The sequence below is a fragment of the Musa acuminata genome, chromosome BXJ2-4, assembly GCF_036884655.1.
Source record: "Musa acuminata AAA Group cultivar baxijiao chromosome BXJ2-4, Cavendish_Baxijiao_AAA, whole genome shotgun sequence".
Classification (NCBI taxonomy): Eukaryota; Viridiplantae; Streptophyta; class Magnoliopsida; order Zingiberales; family Musaceae; genus Musa; species Musa acuminata.
In genome coordinates this window covers 39,629,428-39,646,983 of record NC_088341.1, presented here as the reverse complement: position 1 = coordinate 39,646,983, position 17,556 = coordinate 39,629,428, and the positions used below count along the sequence as shown (strand labels likewise).

Sequence of the window (17,556 nt, the reverse complement as noted above, 5' to 3'; positions counted from 1 at the left end):
GTCTTTGCTTTTTTGCAATTAAAACACAACGTGGAGAGAGATATGGGTGAAGTAAAAGAGTCTAAAGGAAAATAGAATAAAAAATACAAATATATTTATTTATTTGCATTCCTCAAATTCAATTATAATGATGAAAATTAGGTCATTTAGGCTTGTGATGAGTATTAAAGGAAGGAGAATATATGCAAAGATATCCAACCACGAATAGACTAAATTACCCCTAAGACGATCAGCTAAAGTTCATGGTGGCAGATACATACATTTAAGGATATCCGACCTCACATAGACTAAATTACCCCTGAGGGGATCGGCGATGACGGCATCTCTCACCGACTTTTGGCCGAGGGTAATTTAGTTATTCAGCACAGGCATTAACAAATTATTTCCTCGGTTCGGTCCGGCGCTCCCATCCATTCGCTCTTTCCTTTTTCCTTCCTCTTCTCCCGTGCCCTCCAGTCGTCGAGACCGAGAAGGCGATCGCGAGTTCTCGAGACGAGGGCGAGCCAGAGAGAAGAGGATGAGGTATGGGAGTTCCGGCCTTCTACCGATGGCTCGCCGATCGCTACCCGCTCTCGATCTCGGACGTGATCGAGCAGGAGCCCGCCGAGGGCATGGGCGGCGCCCCCCTTCCCTTGGATCTCACCGAGCCTAACCCTAACGGCTTCGAATTCGACAATCTCTACTTGGACATGAACGGCATCATCCACCCCTGCTTCCACCCCGATGGAAGGGTGAGCATGCTCCTCTTCTGTTGGGTCATTTGCTTCTTGCCCTATATTTTTGCTTTCGCGTGAGGAATATAGATGCAGATTTGATGATGCTATCGACGTAGATAAAGGATATCCGTGATTGTCTGTATGAAACATTTTGGTAGGTAGCTTTTAGATCTTGGGTAGATGAGGTGAAACAACAAATTTCTAGGTTACGAGTTATTTGAATCAGGAACGCATCCATAAATCTATATACTGCGGCGTGCTTAGAACGAATCAAGTTGATTTAATGTTTGTGCTCGGGCCGTGGTTGGTTTTGTGATAGCACACGAAGTGAATACTAAGTCAACCGGCTATTTTGTGGTCTTTAATTATGTGTTTTTGCATGTTTGTTATGGTTCAGGTCCAAATGATTGCTCATCATGCCCACCTATGATAAGCTTAAAACCATTGTTTTCATTAGCATATGAACTTTCAAGAAATAGCACTGAAGATTTGGAATAGCAAGTTTCTTGATATTGTCTGAAGGCCTTTGATATAAGGTACCACAAATATGAGAAGGTTAATTGGATGTTTAGCATGTTGCATGAACCAGTTAGATGGTGATACAAAGAATTCAAGGTTCTTGTGACACATGGGCCAATAGTTCCTTTAAAAGAATGAGTCCTTAATTGAAACTTACAGAAATAAAATTTTCTCTTGAGGAATCTTCACAAAGGTTGACCAAAATGCAATGCTATTGACTGGAAAATTTGCTGTGGTCAAGAAAGGAAAGCTTGACTAGTTAAATGAGTGACAATAGCCTACTTCTTTGGTGTCATGCATGGATTTAATTGCCTTAGCAATTCGATCTGGCACAAGCTGAATGCAAGTCAGAAAGAAGTGCTAGTACAATAATTGGTTGGTGAGGGAAGGAAATTTCTGTTCATAGTATCGGTATGACAAAACTTTCCTCTACTGGAGGTAGTGATTTGGGATCAATATGCTAACCCATTGTCTAGGTGCTTAATTGAGATAGTCACTAATTGGGAGTCAAGGAAGGATACTATTTTTTGCATAAAGTTTGAGTGGCATACTACTGATAACTTGGGAATTAGCAATTTGGTCCATGTTGTTCGTGTCAGTGAAAGTTCCTAGACAGTGGGTTATTTGAATTACGACTGAACAACATGCCTAAAGTATCAATTATCATAATTAATATAGGAATTGCTTATGACTTGGAATCCTTCTCTTTAGGCAATCATTCTCCCTGTCTGAATGCTGTTTCCTATTTCAAGTATGATGCAGCCTTAATGTTTAGTACAAAACTTAAGACCTTGGGAAATGCAGCACTAGTTCATATTCTTCAGCTATCAATGCTGTCATGTCCTTCCTTGTTGGCTGCTTGGTTCAATGTGTTTCTCCATAGAATCTGCAGCTGTTGCATCATCATCACTAGTTTCTTCAGGTGCTTTGTAAGGTATAGAAATGGGTTAAACAACAGTAATTACAGTAGTGGATTTGCATTTAAACTTACTTTACTTTTCATATCAAAAAGCAGTTGTAACATTGATTAAGTAATTGCACAGACAGGTTTTTGCTACAAGTACAAGCAATATAAGTTATGAACATAGTCTAATAATTCATTCCACTATTCTATAGAAACCTAAAAATTGCTGATTAGATGTATGTAAATTTTCACCTGGTGAAGCAGTGTACTGTTAAAATGAAAAAGCTTGCGTAAAGTCATGTATTATATTCTTCAAAACAAAGAGCTGAATATATCATTTGGTTATGAAAGCTACTGCCTTACATATTGTGAAATTGAGAACATCATATACCGTCTAATCAATTATTGCCACATTGAGTGATTAACGTTCTTTGTACGTGCAGCCTTTGCCTGCTACTTATGATGATGTTTTCAAGTCCATCTTTGACTATATAGATCATCTCTTTGGACTCGTACGTCCCCGAAAGCTGTTGTATATGGCAATAGGTGAGCGGCATAGATTCTTATGTGTTGTCTTCATGGTTGGCTGTCTTTGCAGCATAATTTATCTGGATTATATACTTTTCTGAATTTCTTCAGATGGTGTCGCTCCAAGGGCTAAGATGAATCAGCAACGTTCCCGACGTTTTAGAGCTGCAAAAGATGCAGCTGAGGCAGTAAGTAGAATCTTATTGTTGTTGGCAAGAATTACTGTGGCTCTCTTTAACATGTAAATACCAACTCGGTGCATTCCCCAGGCGGCTGAAGAGGAAAGATTGAGAGAAGAGTTTGAGTCTGAAGGAAGAAAATTGTTTCCTACGGAGAAGCCTGAGACAGCAGATTCAAATGTTATAACTCCGGGGACTGAGTTCATGGCTGTCCTCTCCGTTGCACTCCAGTATTATGTGCATTTGAGATTGAATTGCACCCCTGGATGGCAGTCAATTAAGGTGTTAACCTGCTTGTATCAAGTACTTGATGCATGATTTAGGGTCATATAGTTTCCCTTGCTCAGCGATGTAATCATTGCTGGTTTTATTTCGTCAATCACTTGATTTCAGGAAACTATTCTGTAATTGTTTTCATGGAGATGTGCATTGGGTGATTATTTGAAGGTTATATTGTCTGATGCAAATGTGCCTGGAGAGGGTGAACACAAAATTATGTCATACATCCGCTTACAACGCAGTCTTCCTGGTTTCAACCCGAACACACGCCATTGTTTATATGGCCTGGTGTGTATAATTGCTGACTTTTTTTGCAGTTTCCCTTTATGTATTTGTTTATCTGTTTTCTTAATATGGCTCTACTATTTTGCAGGATGCAGATCTGATCATGCTTTCTTTGGCAACTCATGAGGTCCATTTTTCGATCTTACGTGAGGTATGCAAAGTTTGTCCTGTGATTCTGACATGGATCAACATTTCATTAGTTAAGTATCTCTAATGACATGCTTTTGTATTCCTAGCCACAAGTATATAGATACGGGATGCCGTTATGACAAGATGTTATGAACTATGAACAATTTGATGAATGAATTTTTTAAAGAAATAGGATATTTTATAACAAAGATAGAGCAAGAGAAATGCTTTCAGACACATAATGTATGACAAAGTTTCACATATACTTGGGAGTGTTAGATTGTGCAGTTATGTATGATGATCAGTGATGAAAAATGATTGGCATCCATATTTATTCATTGTGAAATAAATTATTTTCTATGACATGATACTTAGAGAATGTAGAGAAGATATAAAATAAATAAGCACATTAATTTTATTAGTAATAATTTGACATCCAATATAACTGTTAGGAAAATAATCGATCTTGTCATATAGCCATCTCATGTAGAATAATTAAAACATCAGCATTCAAGAAAACAATGTATTCTAAACAAGTACTTGTTAAATTTATCGCAGTCATCTGAGAAGTGTATAATTCTTTTAACAATTATTTGAAAAAGAATTGAATACTTTGAGGAAGTATCTGATGCATGTTAAAGAAGTATCTGACAAGTATCTTATCCCGTACTTACCCAATATGAATATATGAAGCAATTTAAAGTATCCATGTTCTGCAGACTTTAAGATATGAATATGCATAGTATGTAAATTTTATGCATGTGTAACAATATAGGTATTTGCTTGTACATGCATTCATATCAGGTACTGCCCGGTACATGCATTTATGTACATGGACAAACATCTTTTATTGCTTCAGTCCACATTTGACTGAGCTATATGTTAACTAGAAGTTTTTGCAACTGACTTTACAGGTGATATCCATGCCAGGGCAACAGGAGAAATGCTTCAGTTGTGGTCAAATTGGACATCTTGCAGCTGACTGTAGAGAAGATAAGAAGTCTGCAGATGGTACACCTATTTACAAAAAGAAATATCAGGTAGCATACTAAACAATGAAATATGTCACATGACCTGGTTATTCGATTCATCGGTCATAAATTATTGCATGTTATGATCAATATGTCCTTGTACACTAAGTTTTTTATTGTGTCCACAGTTTCTTAACATCTGGGTTTTGCGAGAGTACTTGGAGAATGACCTGGAAATATGTGATGCTCCATTTGCAATCAACTTTGAACGGCTTGTGGATGATTTTGTCTTTTTATGTTTTTTTGTTGGAAATGACTTTCTCCCACATATGCCCACTTTGGAGATTCGCGAGGTTGGTAGCCTACTGAGTCCTCTTCTCCTGTTTGGTCTTTGTTCCTTTTGGATTTTACGTTTTAGATCGTTGCACACATTTCAGATGATCTATCAGAATCTTTATAAAATTAGGAGACCTAGTGTCTATGCATATGCTAAAGATGACTTTGATGCTGCAGGGTGCAATAAATCTTCTTATGTTTGTTTATAAAAGGGAGTTTATAGCGATGGGTGGTTACCTCACAGATTCTGGTGAGGTAATTTCTCTCCAACTGCTGTTCTATTACCTGGATACATGGTTTCTTCAAGTGGTTATTATTCAAAATGTCAAGTATGCTAAATTACACACAACTTTAAATATGACGTGCAATATTTTTCCATTTATGAATTGAATGTTCACTTAGTTAAGAGTTGACTTTTTACAGAATGCCTGTAAGGTATGTGTTTCGCTTCTGCTCCATTGATGGCAATCCTATATTGCTCATTCGGCTTAGATGGTTGGGTTCCACACTTCCTAATTCAGCATCTATTGCATAGATTTTTTATCCAGAATTAATCAATCCTAGATGAAGTATATAATGAAGGCAACGCCTGATTTTACTGTTTTAATTCTTTGTGTCATCCAACAATCTTAATAGAGATGGTGAACACGATATCATCTCCAGTAGTTAGGCTACCAGGAGACGTGGATGCAAGATGTGCTATATGGCAAAAAGGCACATCCACCAAAAACGATTCGAATGTTTGATATTTACATGGCATCCCTCAGCAGTTAAGTTTCCAGTACAGTTGGAGGAGGTAAAAATAATAAAAAAATTGTGTACAGCGGGGAAACATCTACCTGAAAATCTAACCATTCAATTTTCTTCATTCATACCTGCTGCCGCTAATGAAGTCTTAGCTTTTGGATGAATTCCCTCGGATTTGAGTCCTTTGCTGATACATGATCGTCAAACATCATACTTACTGCTTGTTCTACAAAATTTCTGTTTTAAATTTATGAAACATAAGCTTAAATAGCATGTTGAAAATTCTCAAGAATTTTTTGCCGTGGTGGAGACCAACTTTATTCTGGTCTTGTTTCCTTCTTTACATTAGACATTGTATTTTCGATTGGTCGCCAGACCTTGATTCGTCATGAGTGGTAACCCTGTTGCAAACAGCAGATCACTATATTTTGGATTATTGATATTGACCCTGTAGCAACAAAGATCCAGATAAGCAAAAACCTTGCAACTTAAGTTTTTAGGATGTCGTATTGGTCTGCGCACCATGAACCATTTGCTGTGTATACAATTCTTATCCTTTATGTACCACTATTGTCTTATTAAGTGCTAGGCTGTATTTTTCTTGTTTCTCTGGAATCTTGATTTGGAGGCATTTATATTCAGTTTAACTTTTGATCTCTCTTCTAGTTTTTGTTCAGTCACTCATATAACATAAAAAGTCTCAATTTTTCTAGTGTTTTTATTGATCTAGTGGCTCTGCTCAGCATGGTTTTTTGCTGGCAGATCAGTTGTACTTGCAGCATCAGCTGAACATATGTCAAAGTTTCAAACATTTTCTTCAGGAAAAACAAGGATTTCTGTTATTCAATGTCTACCCACAGCCAAACATCTTATTCCTATAGTTATGAAACATCAGTTGTACCTCAACATATATCTAGGTGAAAGATGTTATTAATGAGAAATTAGGTGCAAGGATGACATGAATTAGTAAATAATATGCCTCAAAAGTGATGAAACTGGAGGTACTTCTCTTCCAACAATATTACCATTATAAAAAATTTAAATTTTACTACTGTACTGCTATTGATTTTTTGTACGTGTATTTTGAAATTTTACTGCATGGTCCAATGGTCTTGCTGTTAGGACATTGAATGCTGAACCTGAGTTTAAATGTCAGTGGGCCCTAGTTTATTCAGTCTTCTGAATCTTCTTCAGAAGGTTCTCCAAAAACTAATTAGTAATAATATTTTTTATTATATAATTCTTCTTTTAGGGGCTTTGTTGTTGTATTTGAGAAATAAGCTGATATTATTAATGTGCAGCATCAAATTTGCACTAACATCTGATACTTCCATGCATCTAGGTTTCATTGGATAGGGTGGAACACTTTATTCAGTCAGTTGCTGTTTATGAAGATCAAATATTTCAAAAGCGGGCTCGCATTCAACAGGTGAAATGTTATGTTTATGCCACCTTGAAAGCACAAATTGCCCATTGCTTGCTATTTACATAACATGTATTTACTCTTTAGCGCATGCATCTATTTGACCATTGCTTTTATTCTTTGAAAGAGGCTCATTTTATGCAGAATTCTTTGTTGATTTTAACACATTTCTACTATCGGATGTTATTAGTATATAACGGTAACTTAGGACAATCTCAATTATCGAACTATGGTTTTTTTGCACATGGAGAAGATGCAAGGAAATGTTGTACATCTTATATGGAATGATTCTTATGTCTCTGATTGTGGTACCTTAATATAAAATGCTAAATTGGCTTTTTTTTTTGTAGATAAAATGTAATTAAAAAATGATGATGATAAATGGTTTAAAGTAAAAGAAAAATATTGAGACAATTAGGTGTCATTGTAGATAATATTTGTTCATACAATTAGAATAAATGTGGTAAATGAAGCTTTAAAGATGATGAAATTGGAGAGGATTGTAGGATTTAATGGTTTCACTTCTGAAGTTTGAAAGAATGAGATCAAGAGTAGTTTGATTGACTATTTTATTTAACGAAATATTGAGGATAAGAAAAGATGCATGCTGAATAGAATAAGAAATTTTTATTACCTAACTATAAGAATAAGAGATTTTCTTTGACTGACATTTTTGGAAAGGCTGATTGAAAGAAGAATATGATGCTACATAAGTATTCCCAAAGATCAGTTTCGTTTTATATCTGGATAATCAACCATAGATGTTTTTTATTTGTTGAGGCATTGGTATAGAGAGGAGAGGTTTGTATATAGTTTTATTTTACTTAGGGAAAGCATATAATAAATTATCCATGAATCATTATCATGATCAACCAAAGAATGATATAAATCAGTAAAATAACTAGCTAGGGCCACTTGAATCACTATCAACTTTTGCATATAAATGTTTTATATCTAGATAATCAACCATAGATTTTTTTATTTATTGAGACAATGGTACAGAGAAAGCTTATAATAAAGTACCCATGAATCATTATCATGATGAACCAAAGAATGATATGAATCAGTAAAATAATTAGCTAGGGCTTCTTGAATCATTATCTACTTTTGCATATAAATGTTTTATATCTGGATAATTAACCATAGAATTTTTTTTATTTATTGACAATGGTACAGAGAGGAGAGATTTGTATATAGCTTTATTTTACTCAGGGGAAAAAGCTTATAATAAAGCATCCATGAATCATTATCTTGATCAACCAAAGAATAATATAAATCAGTAAAATAACTCACTAGGGCCTCTTGAATCATTATCAACTTTTGCATATGAATGGTTATTTTTTTCTAATTTTGTTTTTGGGCCAAAGATTTTAGGGTTGTTTTGCTATTTGGTGTAACATTCTGCAGTTTATAGTTGTATCTCATGTGCACATTAAATTTGTTGAACTGGTCCAATATAGCATCTTGCTGATCATTGCTTGTTTCAAGCTCCAAAATTGAGTTTGATTGGGTTAACTAAGGGTGGAAAGTAGTACGATTATTAGGATTTATTTAGGATATGTTTAAAATTATTTTGTTCAGGAAATAAACAGTACTATTGGTATCTAGGGTTTGTTATTGATTTTTGACTATCAGCTTAAAATGCCTAAATTCAACTAAAGCAAGTATCTAGAAGTGTCGTGTGTTGGGTGTGTATGCTGGATGGTTTTGGGCTTCTGCCTTTTCTTTGGTCTACCAGTTTTTGTCATTAATTTATTGAAAATAAGACCTATGTTATTGTTAAACATGACGTTCTCTAATCAAGTTCTAGAACTGTTGAATGACTAATTGCCCACAGAGTTATACTGTGGTTTATTTTTTTGATTTATGACTTTTAGTCTGTGGCTTACGGGAGATTACTGGAAATATTAAATAAAAATTCAATAATGCCATTTGTGGTAATTTTAACTAAAATTTGACTGCTTGCAGACTAGACATATTTTTATAATGCTTTGTACTCAAACTATACCATTCAATTGACATGATGCAATAACTGTAACTTTCACTTAATATATTATTATCATATTACCTGTTAATTACTTGTGACTGTTGACGTAGCAAATTCTATCTTGAATTAAGAATATTTCTTTTGAATGGTATTATCACATTTTTGTTGATATATGTTAAGTTCTTTTAATTTCAATAAATCTTGTTATTAGTGCTTTCTATTGCAGATAATAACAGAAATTCTGATGATTGATGGCAGGCATATGAGAATAATGAAGAGATAAAGCTTAAAATGCAAAGAGAGGGTTCAGAGGATATTCAATCTGCATACACTGACAAGGTTTGCTTGGTTGTAAATATGGTTATGGCATGAGATATTCATGGACATGTTAGAGACAGTACTTAAGACCATTACCCATGTATACACACATGTATATCGTTCATTGATTTATGTACAAACATATATGGATATGAATACTTTGTGTTAACTGCTCTTTTCATTAGATTTTGGCTTGTCAATTTTGATCAGTTTGGTTCCTTTAATATATCTGAGACTAACGAGACACTGGAATAAGCAACAATATTAGAGTTAGTTTGTAAGTATTTGGGGCTGGCATATTAGCTCTTTATTTTAACTTGGAGTCTTCATCAGTTGACATCTACTGGTTTGGGGGGCATCTTTGGATGGTTCACTTGGATGCTTTTGGTGTCTAGTAGACAGAAAATAAGTTCATATCTAGATTCCTAAATTTAAAAGCCAAGGGTTAAAATCTAATCATTTTAAATTTAAAAAGTGATAAGCAGCAACCAATTAAGTCTCTGAGTATGGATACATTCTTCTGTAAATAAGGGTCATGCACTGCAGAGGATTGAAAATTTGAAATCATTATAATTTGATGTCTTATTGATCATAATTGTTTTTGTGGCTGTAGTCCTTAGTGAATCATCATATTTCTATTTCTCTCTATATTCTTCTTTCACTGTTTTGCTTTAAAATGCTCTCAACTTTTTCCTTTGATCTTTATTCATGTGTGTGTGTGTCTCTTTCTCTCCCTCTCCCTCCCCCCCCCCCCCCTCTCTCTCTCTCTATATATATATATATATATATATATATATATATTCCACTTCATAAACATGACATTCCTGTTATATCTTTTAACAGTATAGATAAACCTTTTTCTCCCTGGCTGTTTATGGTTGAAAACTTCCTTCAGACTACTATTTTTACATCTTTCTCCTTAACAAATACATCGTTTAGAGCTTTACTTTTTCAACTCTATTTGTTGCACAGGAAGACATTGCAAAGGTTGGTTCTTTGCAAGCTGGGTCATGGGTTTGAGGCACAAAAATATCTTTATTTGCTGGGATAATGCAGCTTTCTTTTCATACCAAGCATTGTTGTGCACTATGCTAGTGCTTGTGTTTATGTGTTATGTGGACTCATGTCCACACCAACAAGCCATGTTGGATACATGTCCATGTGTTTATGAGTTAGATATATACTTGTTAGACTTGGTTATTATACTAGTCCAATGTTAAATGATATATAACATAAATGGATTGTTTATTAATTTTGAACATATTAAAAAAGTCTTGGTATTTCACATTCTCACAACATTACAACATATAATTGTTTTTGGAAATTTATTTAGTCCTGTGTGTCCACTTATGTCCATTTTGTCTCCTTGCCAGATTAGACACTTGGATTCTTGTCCATTTTGGATTGTCATGGTGCCAAATTTTCCACCACATCGTTCAAGTTTGATGTATAACTTTTTTTGTATGACCATTGTTTCTCTCCTTACGTTATGAACCTTTTCTCAGTTGAAGATCACTGCAATAATCATAGGAATAATGGGAAAGGTATGGGGAGGGGTACACATTTTGCTAGTATTCAGCAGCACATAGCTTGATGTCCTTGAGTTTTATGGATTAAGAGGAAATAAAAATGGAAGTATTATGAGCAAAAAATGGTGATTAGAAATATGCACCAAAAAGTTCCATTGATGGGTTAACCAGAATAAATTTTTAATAGTGAAATGCATGAAGTGTAGTGGCATTAGGTATTGATCTGCTTTGGTTGAAGATTAAAATTTTAATATCGTTAACAAAAAAAGTAAGAGTTATTAGCTAAAGAACACGTAAAAGTAACATGTTTTGAATGGGTTTCAGGAAAGATGATGAATAAGAAAGGTAAATGAGTTTTTTGGTCACATCATATTGAAGCATCCTATTGTTGTGAATTATGGTTTTTAACCCATTCTACTCTTGTAATATGCCACTTAAACATGTTGACTTCATTTCAAGGAGCTCAATTATAATCCTCTGGATGGTTTGCTAAGCATGCATTTATACCTTTAAGGTAGTAACATTTTATTGCACTTGGAGTTATTTTAATGGATAAATGTGATGTTGCAGGCTTGCACCAGTACATGTAAAATAAACTTTTCTCATGTTTAGTTGACTTACTTTTACTGGCCTAAATATGATAGCTTATTCAAATCACTTAAACCATGTTCAATTATTGATGACTAGTAAATTTCAATGGAAATTGTTGCTAAGCTGGATTTTATTTGTGATGTACTGTTTTTCAGGTAAAATTAGGAGAACCTGGATACAAGGAGAGATACTATGCTGAGAAATTTGGAGTCAAAGAACCAAAGTTGATTGACGATGTTAAAAGAGATGTTGTGAGTCACTGGTTTGTACATTATAATTTTCCGTGATTCCATCCGATAATTTTCCAACGTTAGTACATACTCTGTACACTGAAATGCCAAGAGGCAAAAGTTCTAAAACAGTTACAAAATTTCAGGCTCCAAAAGTTGCAAAACAAACTTTGCTGCTGTTTTAGCAAACAGTATTCAGCCAACCATATTTTTTGAAGTCTAAATGAAGATGCAAATCAGAGAAATATAAATGATAAACAAGCTGCATAGATAATAAAAAAGGATGTGCTTTGACAGTCGTTCGGTATTTTTTGAAGTATTCAGAATGGCTGCTTTCTAAAATTGTTTGAGGTTGTTATAATGGAAGGAAATATGATGTTTCGATGCTTCAGGCCATTGCTTCAAGGTTTTAATTGGAACATATGTTTGATACCTTCATGGATATCGTTATAAAAGCTGGGAACAATTTTTTATTTTTGTGTCTTTTTTGCCTATTTGAAGAGCAACTGAGACAACATCAGTGTAATTTTTTTCATATCTAATTGGTAGGTTAATGATATGTAGTTCTACATCTCAGGTCCAGAAATATGTTGAAGGCCTTTGCTGGATAATGAGATATTACTACCAAGGTGTCTGCTCTTGGCAGTGGTTGGTATTTGATTTTTGGAACTACTATATGTCTTCTGTACATTCTTTGGCATTATGTTAATGTTCATTTCAAAATTTTGTGAGAATTGTGTGGTCATTGGTGTCGGAATTGTCTTAATATTTGGAATCTTGATTCTAGTTATCTTAAACTATATGTCCTGAGTTATAAATTATGAACCCGCTTTATCTTTAATAAATCTTACAGATTTTTCCAGAACGTTTACTTTCTATCGATGTATTTGATTGTAAATAACATCAGAAGAAATTAGTGCAGATAACAGATCACTTACCTTTTTGGCATTGTCTCTTTAAGGCAATTGAAGTTGTTTCTGTTTAATAGAAGATACAAATGACCAATAGGGTAAGAGTAACTTTATAGTAATGAATAACACATACATGGTAAAGAAAGGGTACAGTAACACAGATAAAATATATGCACTCGCCCTCTTCAGACACTTACGGTACTTAAGTTGTAGTTGTTCTGGAATCATGCATTGGACGTGGCTTCTTGGATTAGAATTAAAGTGTATTGTTTGTTAATCAGGGTACCAGTTACCTTGCATATCGAAGTACAGCTAAGAATACATTAGTGAACAATTATTCCCTAGCTATAGCCTCTGTTTTTCACAAGAAAAATAACATCAAACTTTTATCTGACATAGGACTTCATTATCAATCTAATTGCATCTTGGTTACAACTTTACTGCACTCTAAACACATCAAAACTGGTAATTGTTCTCTCAGGTTTTACCCATATCATTATGCCCCTTTCGCATCGGACATTAAAGGTTTGGCTGATTTGGAGATCACGTTTTTTCTGGGTCAACCATTTAAGCCATTTGATCAACTAATGGGAACACTACCAGCTTCTAGGTCAGTTAAAATCTGACTTTCTATGATATTTGCGTATTCTATTGAAGTGTAATGTCGGACTGCAAGTTATTTTGTATTTAACAATTAACACAATGTTTAATTGTAATCTCTCCATGATTTATGTAGCGCAAATGCATTGCCTAAGCATTATGGGGCATTGATGACTGATCCAACATCACCATTAAGTTCCTTCTATCCCAAAGGTAAAACTTTAGCACTTGGACCTTTTGCTTCTTGAATCCTTGTTGTTTTTTGAAAAATTCTATCTTAATAAAAAACACGTTTTTTATGCTGTTTTTTAATTATGCAGACCTAGAAATAGACATGAATGGCAAACGCTTCGCATGGCAGGCAAGTCATTTCATCTGATTTGGTAGTTTATGTTATATATCGTCTTTGCTATAGTTCTTTCTAGTGAGTTTATCAGTTTATCTTATAGCAACCTTTCTAATTTAGGGTGTTGCAAAATTACCATTTATTGACGAGAGACGTTTGCTTGCTGAAACCAAGAAACTTGAAGACACTTTAACGGTGTGGAGACTTCCTCCTTATGGTCTTGATTTGTGTGAGCTTTAGCCACAGCATTTCTGTTGGAACACTGACCACTGGTAATACTTTCTCAGGAAGAAGAGAGGTCAAGGAATAAGATAATGTTTGATATAATATATGTTCACCATGGTCATCAATTGGCTGCACAAGTTGCTTTATTATATCGGATGTGCTCCCAGTTACCAGTTCAAGAGCCTTCATATTGTATTCCAATAGAAACGAGCTTTAGGTTTGTATGATATGCTTTCTGCATATAAGACATTGAAAAATTCTGGTCATGATTGCACTTTTAACTTCTATCATACATTCTTTTTTAAAATTATTTTTCAGTGATGGAATGAATGGGTTCCTATGTCTGTCTGAAAGAAATCGCTACAGTACATTAATACCTACTCCCATTAAAGGCCTAAGCAGCATCGGGAACAATAGAGTCCTGTAAGTAGTTAAATTAATCTTAGACTGGATTCGGTTTCATTGAAAGATATTCTCGATGTTCATGAAAACTGTATTTGGCATATTTATCTTTCTACCCTTTATTTTGCAGGAATGCCACATATATTAATCCCCAATACCACAAACACATTCCAGAACCTCCTGATGGCGTGAAAATGCCTATGAAGGTAATACCATACTACTATTGTGTTAATCCTTTTGTTTGTTTGGACTGATCAGCTGATCAACTGATCAGTCTTTTTATGGCTTGGTTTTCATGTACAATTATTCGTATTGGATTGGTTGAGGCATGAAAATGGGCAGTTTAGATGTCACAAGCATTGTTTTATACATTCTGCCTCGACCTGGTAAAATTAAACAATAAAGATAACTGAAGAGTTTAAGTTATTTGCAACGAATGCATATTTGGATAGCAATAAATAACTTGGAGCTCAAAAGCATGAACTTCCATGCTGGCTGGCATGCCTGATACAGACACTACCCACATTGATATACCTCCTTATTGGGGTTATCATGTTAGCCAGCTTAGCAACTGTAATATTAAGCCGTACGTTAGATGCTGCAGTGACCACGTTTTCAGATCTCCATAAAGGTTGTTTGAGTGTTCTGGAAGAATGAAATGACAATTATGATAATTTTGTGTCACTGTTGAGGATATAGTTTCGTCAGCATGGAGTTCTGTCAAGCCACTACCAGAATGGAAGTATGCAGTATATATGCTGAAGAATTTTGATGAGATAGTTTGAGCGTGCTTGAAGATTGAGATAACAATCATGATAATTTCGTATCACTATCGAATATATAGTTTTGTCAACATGGAGTACTGTCAAAGTGTCAATCCACCACCAGAATGCAAGTATGCAGTATATATGGCGAAGAAACTTGACGACATAGGGCTAGGAGGGTTTGAGAAACACAGGAAATGGGATTTGCATGGAGAAACATGGAGAGGAGTCATAAAACACATGGGTTTTAAAAATAGCCAAGTAAAAATGAATTTTAACAACATCCTTCCGTTCTTATTTACTTATTATATCTTATTACCTTAGAAAGATGTAGGTTTCCTGTACACATTTAATAGTCACTTGCAGTACTGTTCACCAGAATGGTGCACGCCATGGTTTGCAGTACCGGTCCGTACCGCCCGGTACGGGCGGTATGTACCGGTCCGACAGACTTTCGGTACGCGGACCATATGTTACCGTTCCGACATTGTAGTAGTATAGCACTGCTACAGTCCTCGGCATGCCTGAATATACCGCTCGGTACACCTGGGTGTACCGAGCGTTATACCGTACCGTACCGGTACCGAACCCAGATCGAAACTCTGGTACGGTACGGTATTGCGAACCTTGGTGCACGCCACCTTCTACAGCCAGCAAAAATCAAATTTTTATGCTTGCCATATGGCAAGGGTGCATTTTACTCCAGTTTTATATATGCGATATATGTAGAGCTATCTATTTGTTCAAAATGTTTCTATCAAAGATATTTTCTGTTTATCAAACATATTTTATATATGCCATATATGTAGAGCTATCTATTTGGGTAGTGCCACTAGATACTTAAACAAGTCATTTGCAATGGTTATATTTACTTTCTCATTATATTTTCTGGACCAATTAATCTTACCTCTATAATGAGCTTGATTTCTTACCATGAAGTGAAAAATATTGATATGCGATGCCCCACTTTAATACTCATGTTAAACCTGCTTTGACAGATTTTGAGATATCAAGACATCAAACCTTTCCCCATGTTGTGGCACGAAGACAACAATGGACGGCGTCAAAGTAGGGAGAGGTGAATGAACACTTTATAGTTATTTATTCCCTGCATATTGATGATTTTATATATAGCTGTGCTATGAGATGGATTCTGGGCACCAAATAGGGATCAAGGCTTCAGCTTTAGAAAGAATATGGCTTGCTGATGATACAGATAAAAAACCTTCATTAGGAGGCTTAACAAAAACTTGTTATATAATGCTACCAATATAACTTTGTACAGTTGTGATATGGTGATGTGTTGGATCCTAGTTTCAGGCCTCAGGTGTCTGGAGCGCTGTCTGGCCATCTCCTTGGAGAAGCAGCTCATCGTCTTGTTAAAAACTCTCTACAAATCAGATCGAACAATAATACTGGCTTGCTTGACACACCATACCGCAACGTTCCAAATTTTGGCAACAAATCCAGGCCAGCTGGACCATTGGGATATGAAAGAGGCTTCTTTGAGGATTCAAATTACCATCAGTATTCTAGCAGTAGTTTTCTGGGTTTCTCCAACTCCAGGCCTAAATTTCATGATGGTGCTCAATTTGGTAGACAAAACATAAGGATGCAGGGGATGTCAAATTCTCAGGGCCAGCATGATAGTATAAGAACAGAAATGTCGCGTCTGACAGTGGGAGAGGGCCCAAAGGTGCAACCACACCCGCAGATGCCGAATGCTGGGGGCTCTTCGTACCATCAACAACAGCTGATCCAGAATGCTGGCCCGCCTCCACCATTCCCGCCCATGGACTGGATTGATAAGCAAATGATGAGGGGGTTTGGGGGTGGGTTTGTTAGTCGGCAAGAGCCCATGGAATGGCCAAGTAAACAGCCTCTGGTCAGAGGTAATCATGCTGGTGGATTTGGCAGACATGAGATATCCTCTAGGAGTCCAAACGACAAGCAGCAACAGGCGAACAAGGTTTACCGGATAAAGCTACAAATGCCGCAAGAGCCACCAGATTCAAGCACCCAGCAGTGAACGCCTGATACGTTAGCACCTTCACCTCGTTATGATGTACTAGTGTTGTAACCTATATGTCTCGGGGGTATGCTCCAGTGTAACCTAGTATATGATAGCATGAACTCTGTCATTTGGCTTTCATTTTGTTGGCTCTGTATCCCCGATCACGTTGTACGAATGCAAAGTGGTAGGACTTGCGCAATGATCTTGTTTTCACATCTTCTACTCTACTTATCCTGTGCGTTTATTTATCTTTGATATCGAATAAATCTTTTAATGCATGATTTTAAATTATTTTGAATGAAACCAAATGAAATCATTGAAGACATGTATACCCGTTTTACGGATGTCGTTAATGGTTTAAAAGCTCTTAGCAAATTCGAAAGTAGCTTGTTTCAAATGAAGGATAACTCAATTTTGTGTCTCATTCACTTAGCTTTGTTTTCGGTTCAAGTTGGATGCTTTCTTGGTTTCGGTACATAAATCAGGCGCTGGCTAATTTAGCATTTTAATTGCAAGGCTCCAACCCGCAACCAGAAACAGAGCCGTTTGCTCCGAGCGGGTCTTCCCATAGCACCCACCCACCAGTCACTGTGGTCCCCATGCCGCTTGCTGAATGTCCCAAC

The 17,556-nt window shown here is 35.8% G+C and overlaps 1 protein-coding gene across 2 annotated transcripts; it reads left to right on the top strand.

Moving 5' to 3' along the window:
• Positions 1 to 400: 400 nt before the first annotated feature.
• On the top strand, positions 401 to 17,160 carry LOC135610825 (5'-3' exoribonuclease 4-like). Of its 2 annotated transcripts, none has more exons than XM_065105790.1 (22): positions 401 to 731; positions 2,583 to 2,685; positions 2,779 to 2,855; positions 2,937 to 3,128; positions 3,294 to 3,413; positions 3,499 to 3,561; positions 4,454 to 4,579; positions 4,699 to 4,863; positions 5,024 to 5,101; positions 6,936 to 7,022; positions 9,262 to 9,342; positions 11,597 to 11,692; positions 12,249 to 12,319; positions 13,064 to 13,192; positions 13,319 to 13,395; positions 13,503 to 13,543; positions 13,649 to 13,723; positions 13,816 to 13,970; positions 14,072 to 14,176; positions 14,286 to 14,361; positions 15,918 to 15,997; positions 16,240 to 17,160. In XM_065105790.1, the coding sequence occupies exons 1-22, from the start codon at positions 525 to 527 to the stop codon at positions 16,946 to 16,948; spliced, it is 2,913 nt and encodes a 970-aa protein (XP_064961862.1). In that variant the 5' UTR covers positions 401 to 524; the 3' UTR covers positions 16,949 to 17,160. The 2 variants fall into 2 exon arrangements, with proteins under 2 accessions (XP_064961862.1, XP_064961861.1); XM_065105789.1 differs by having other exon boundaries at positions 16,234 to 17,160.
• Positions 17,161 to 17,556: the final 396 nt, after the last annotated feature.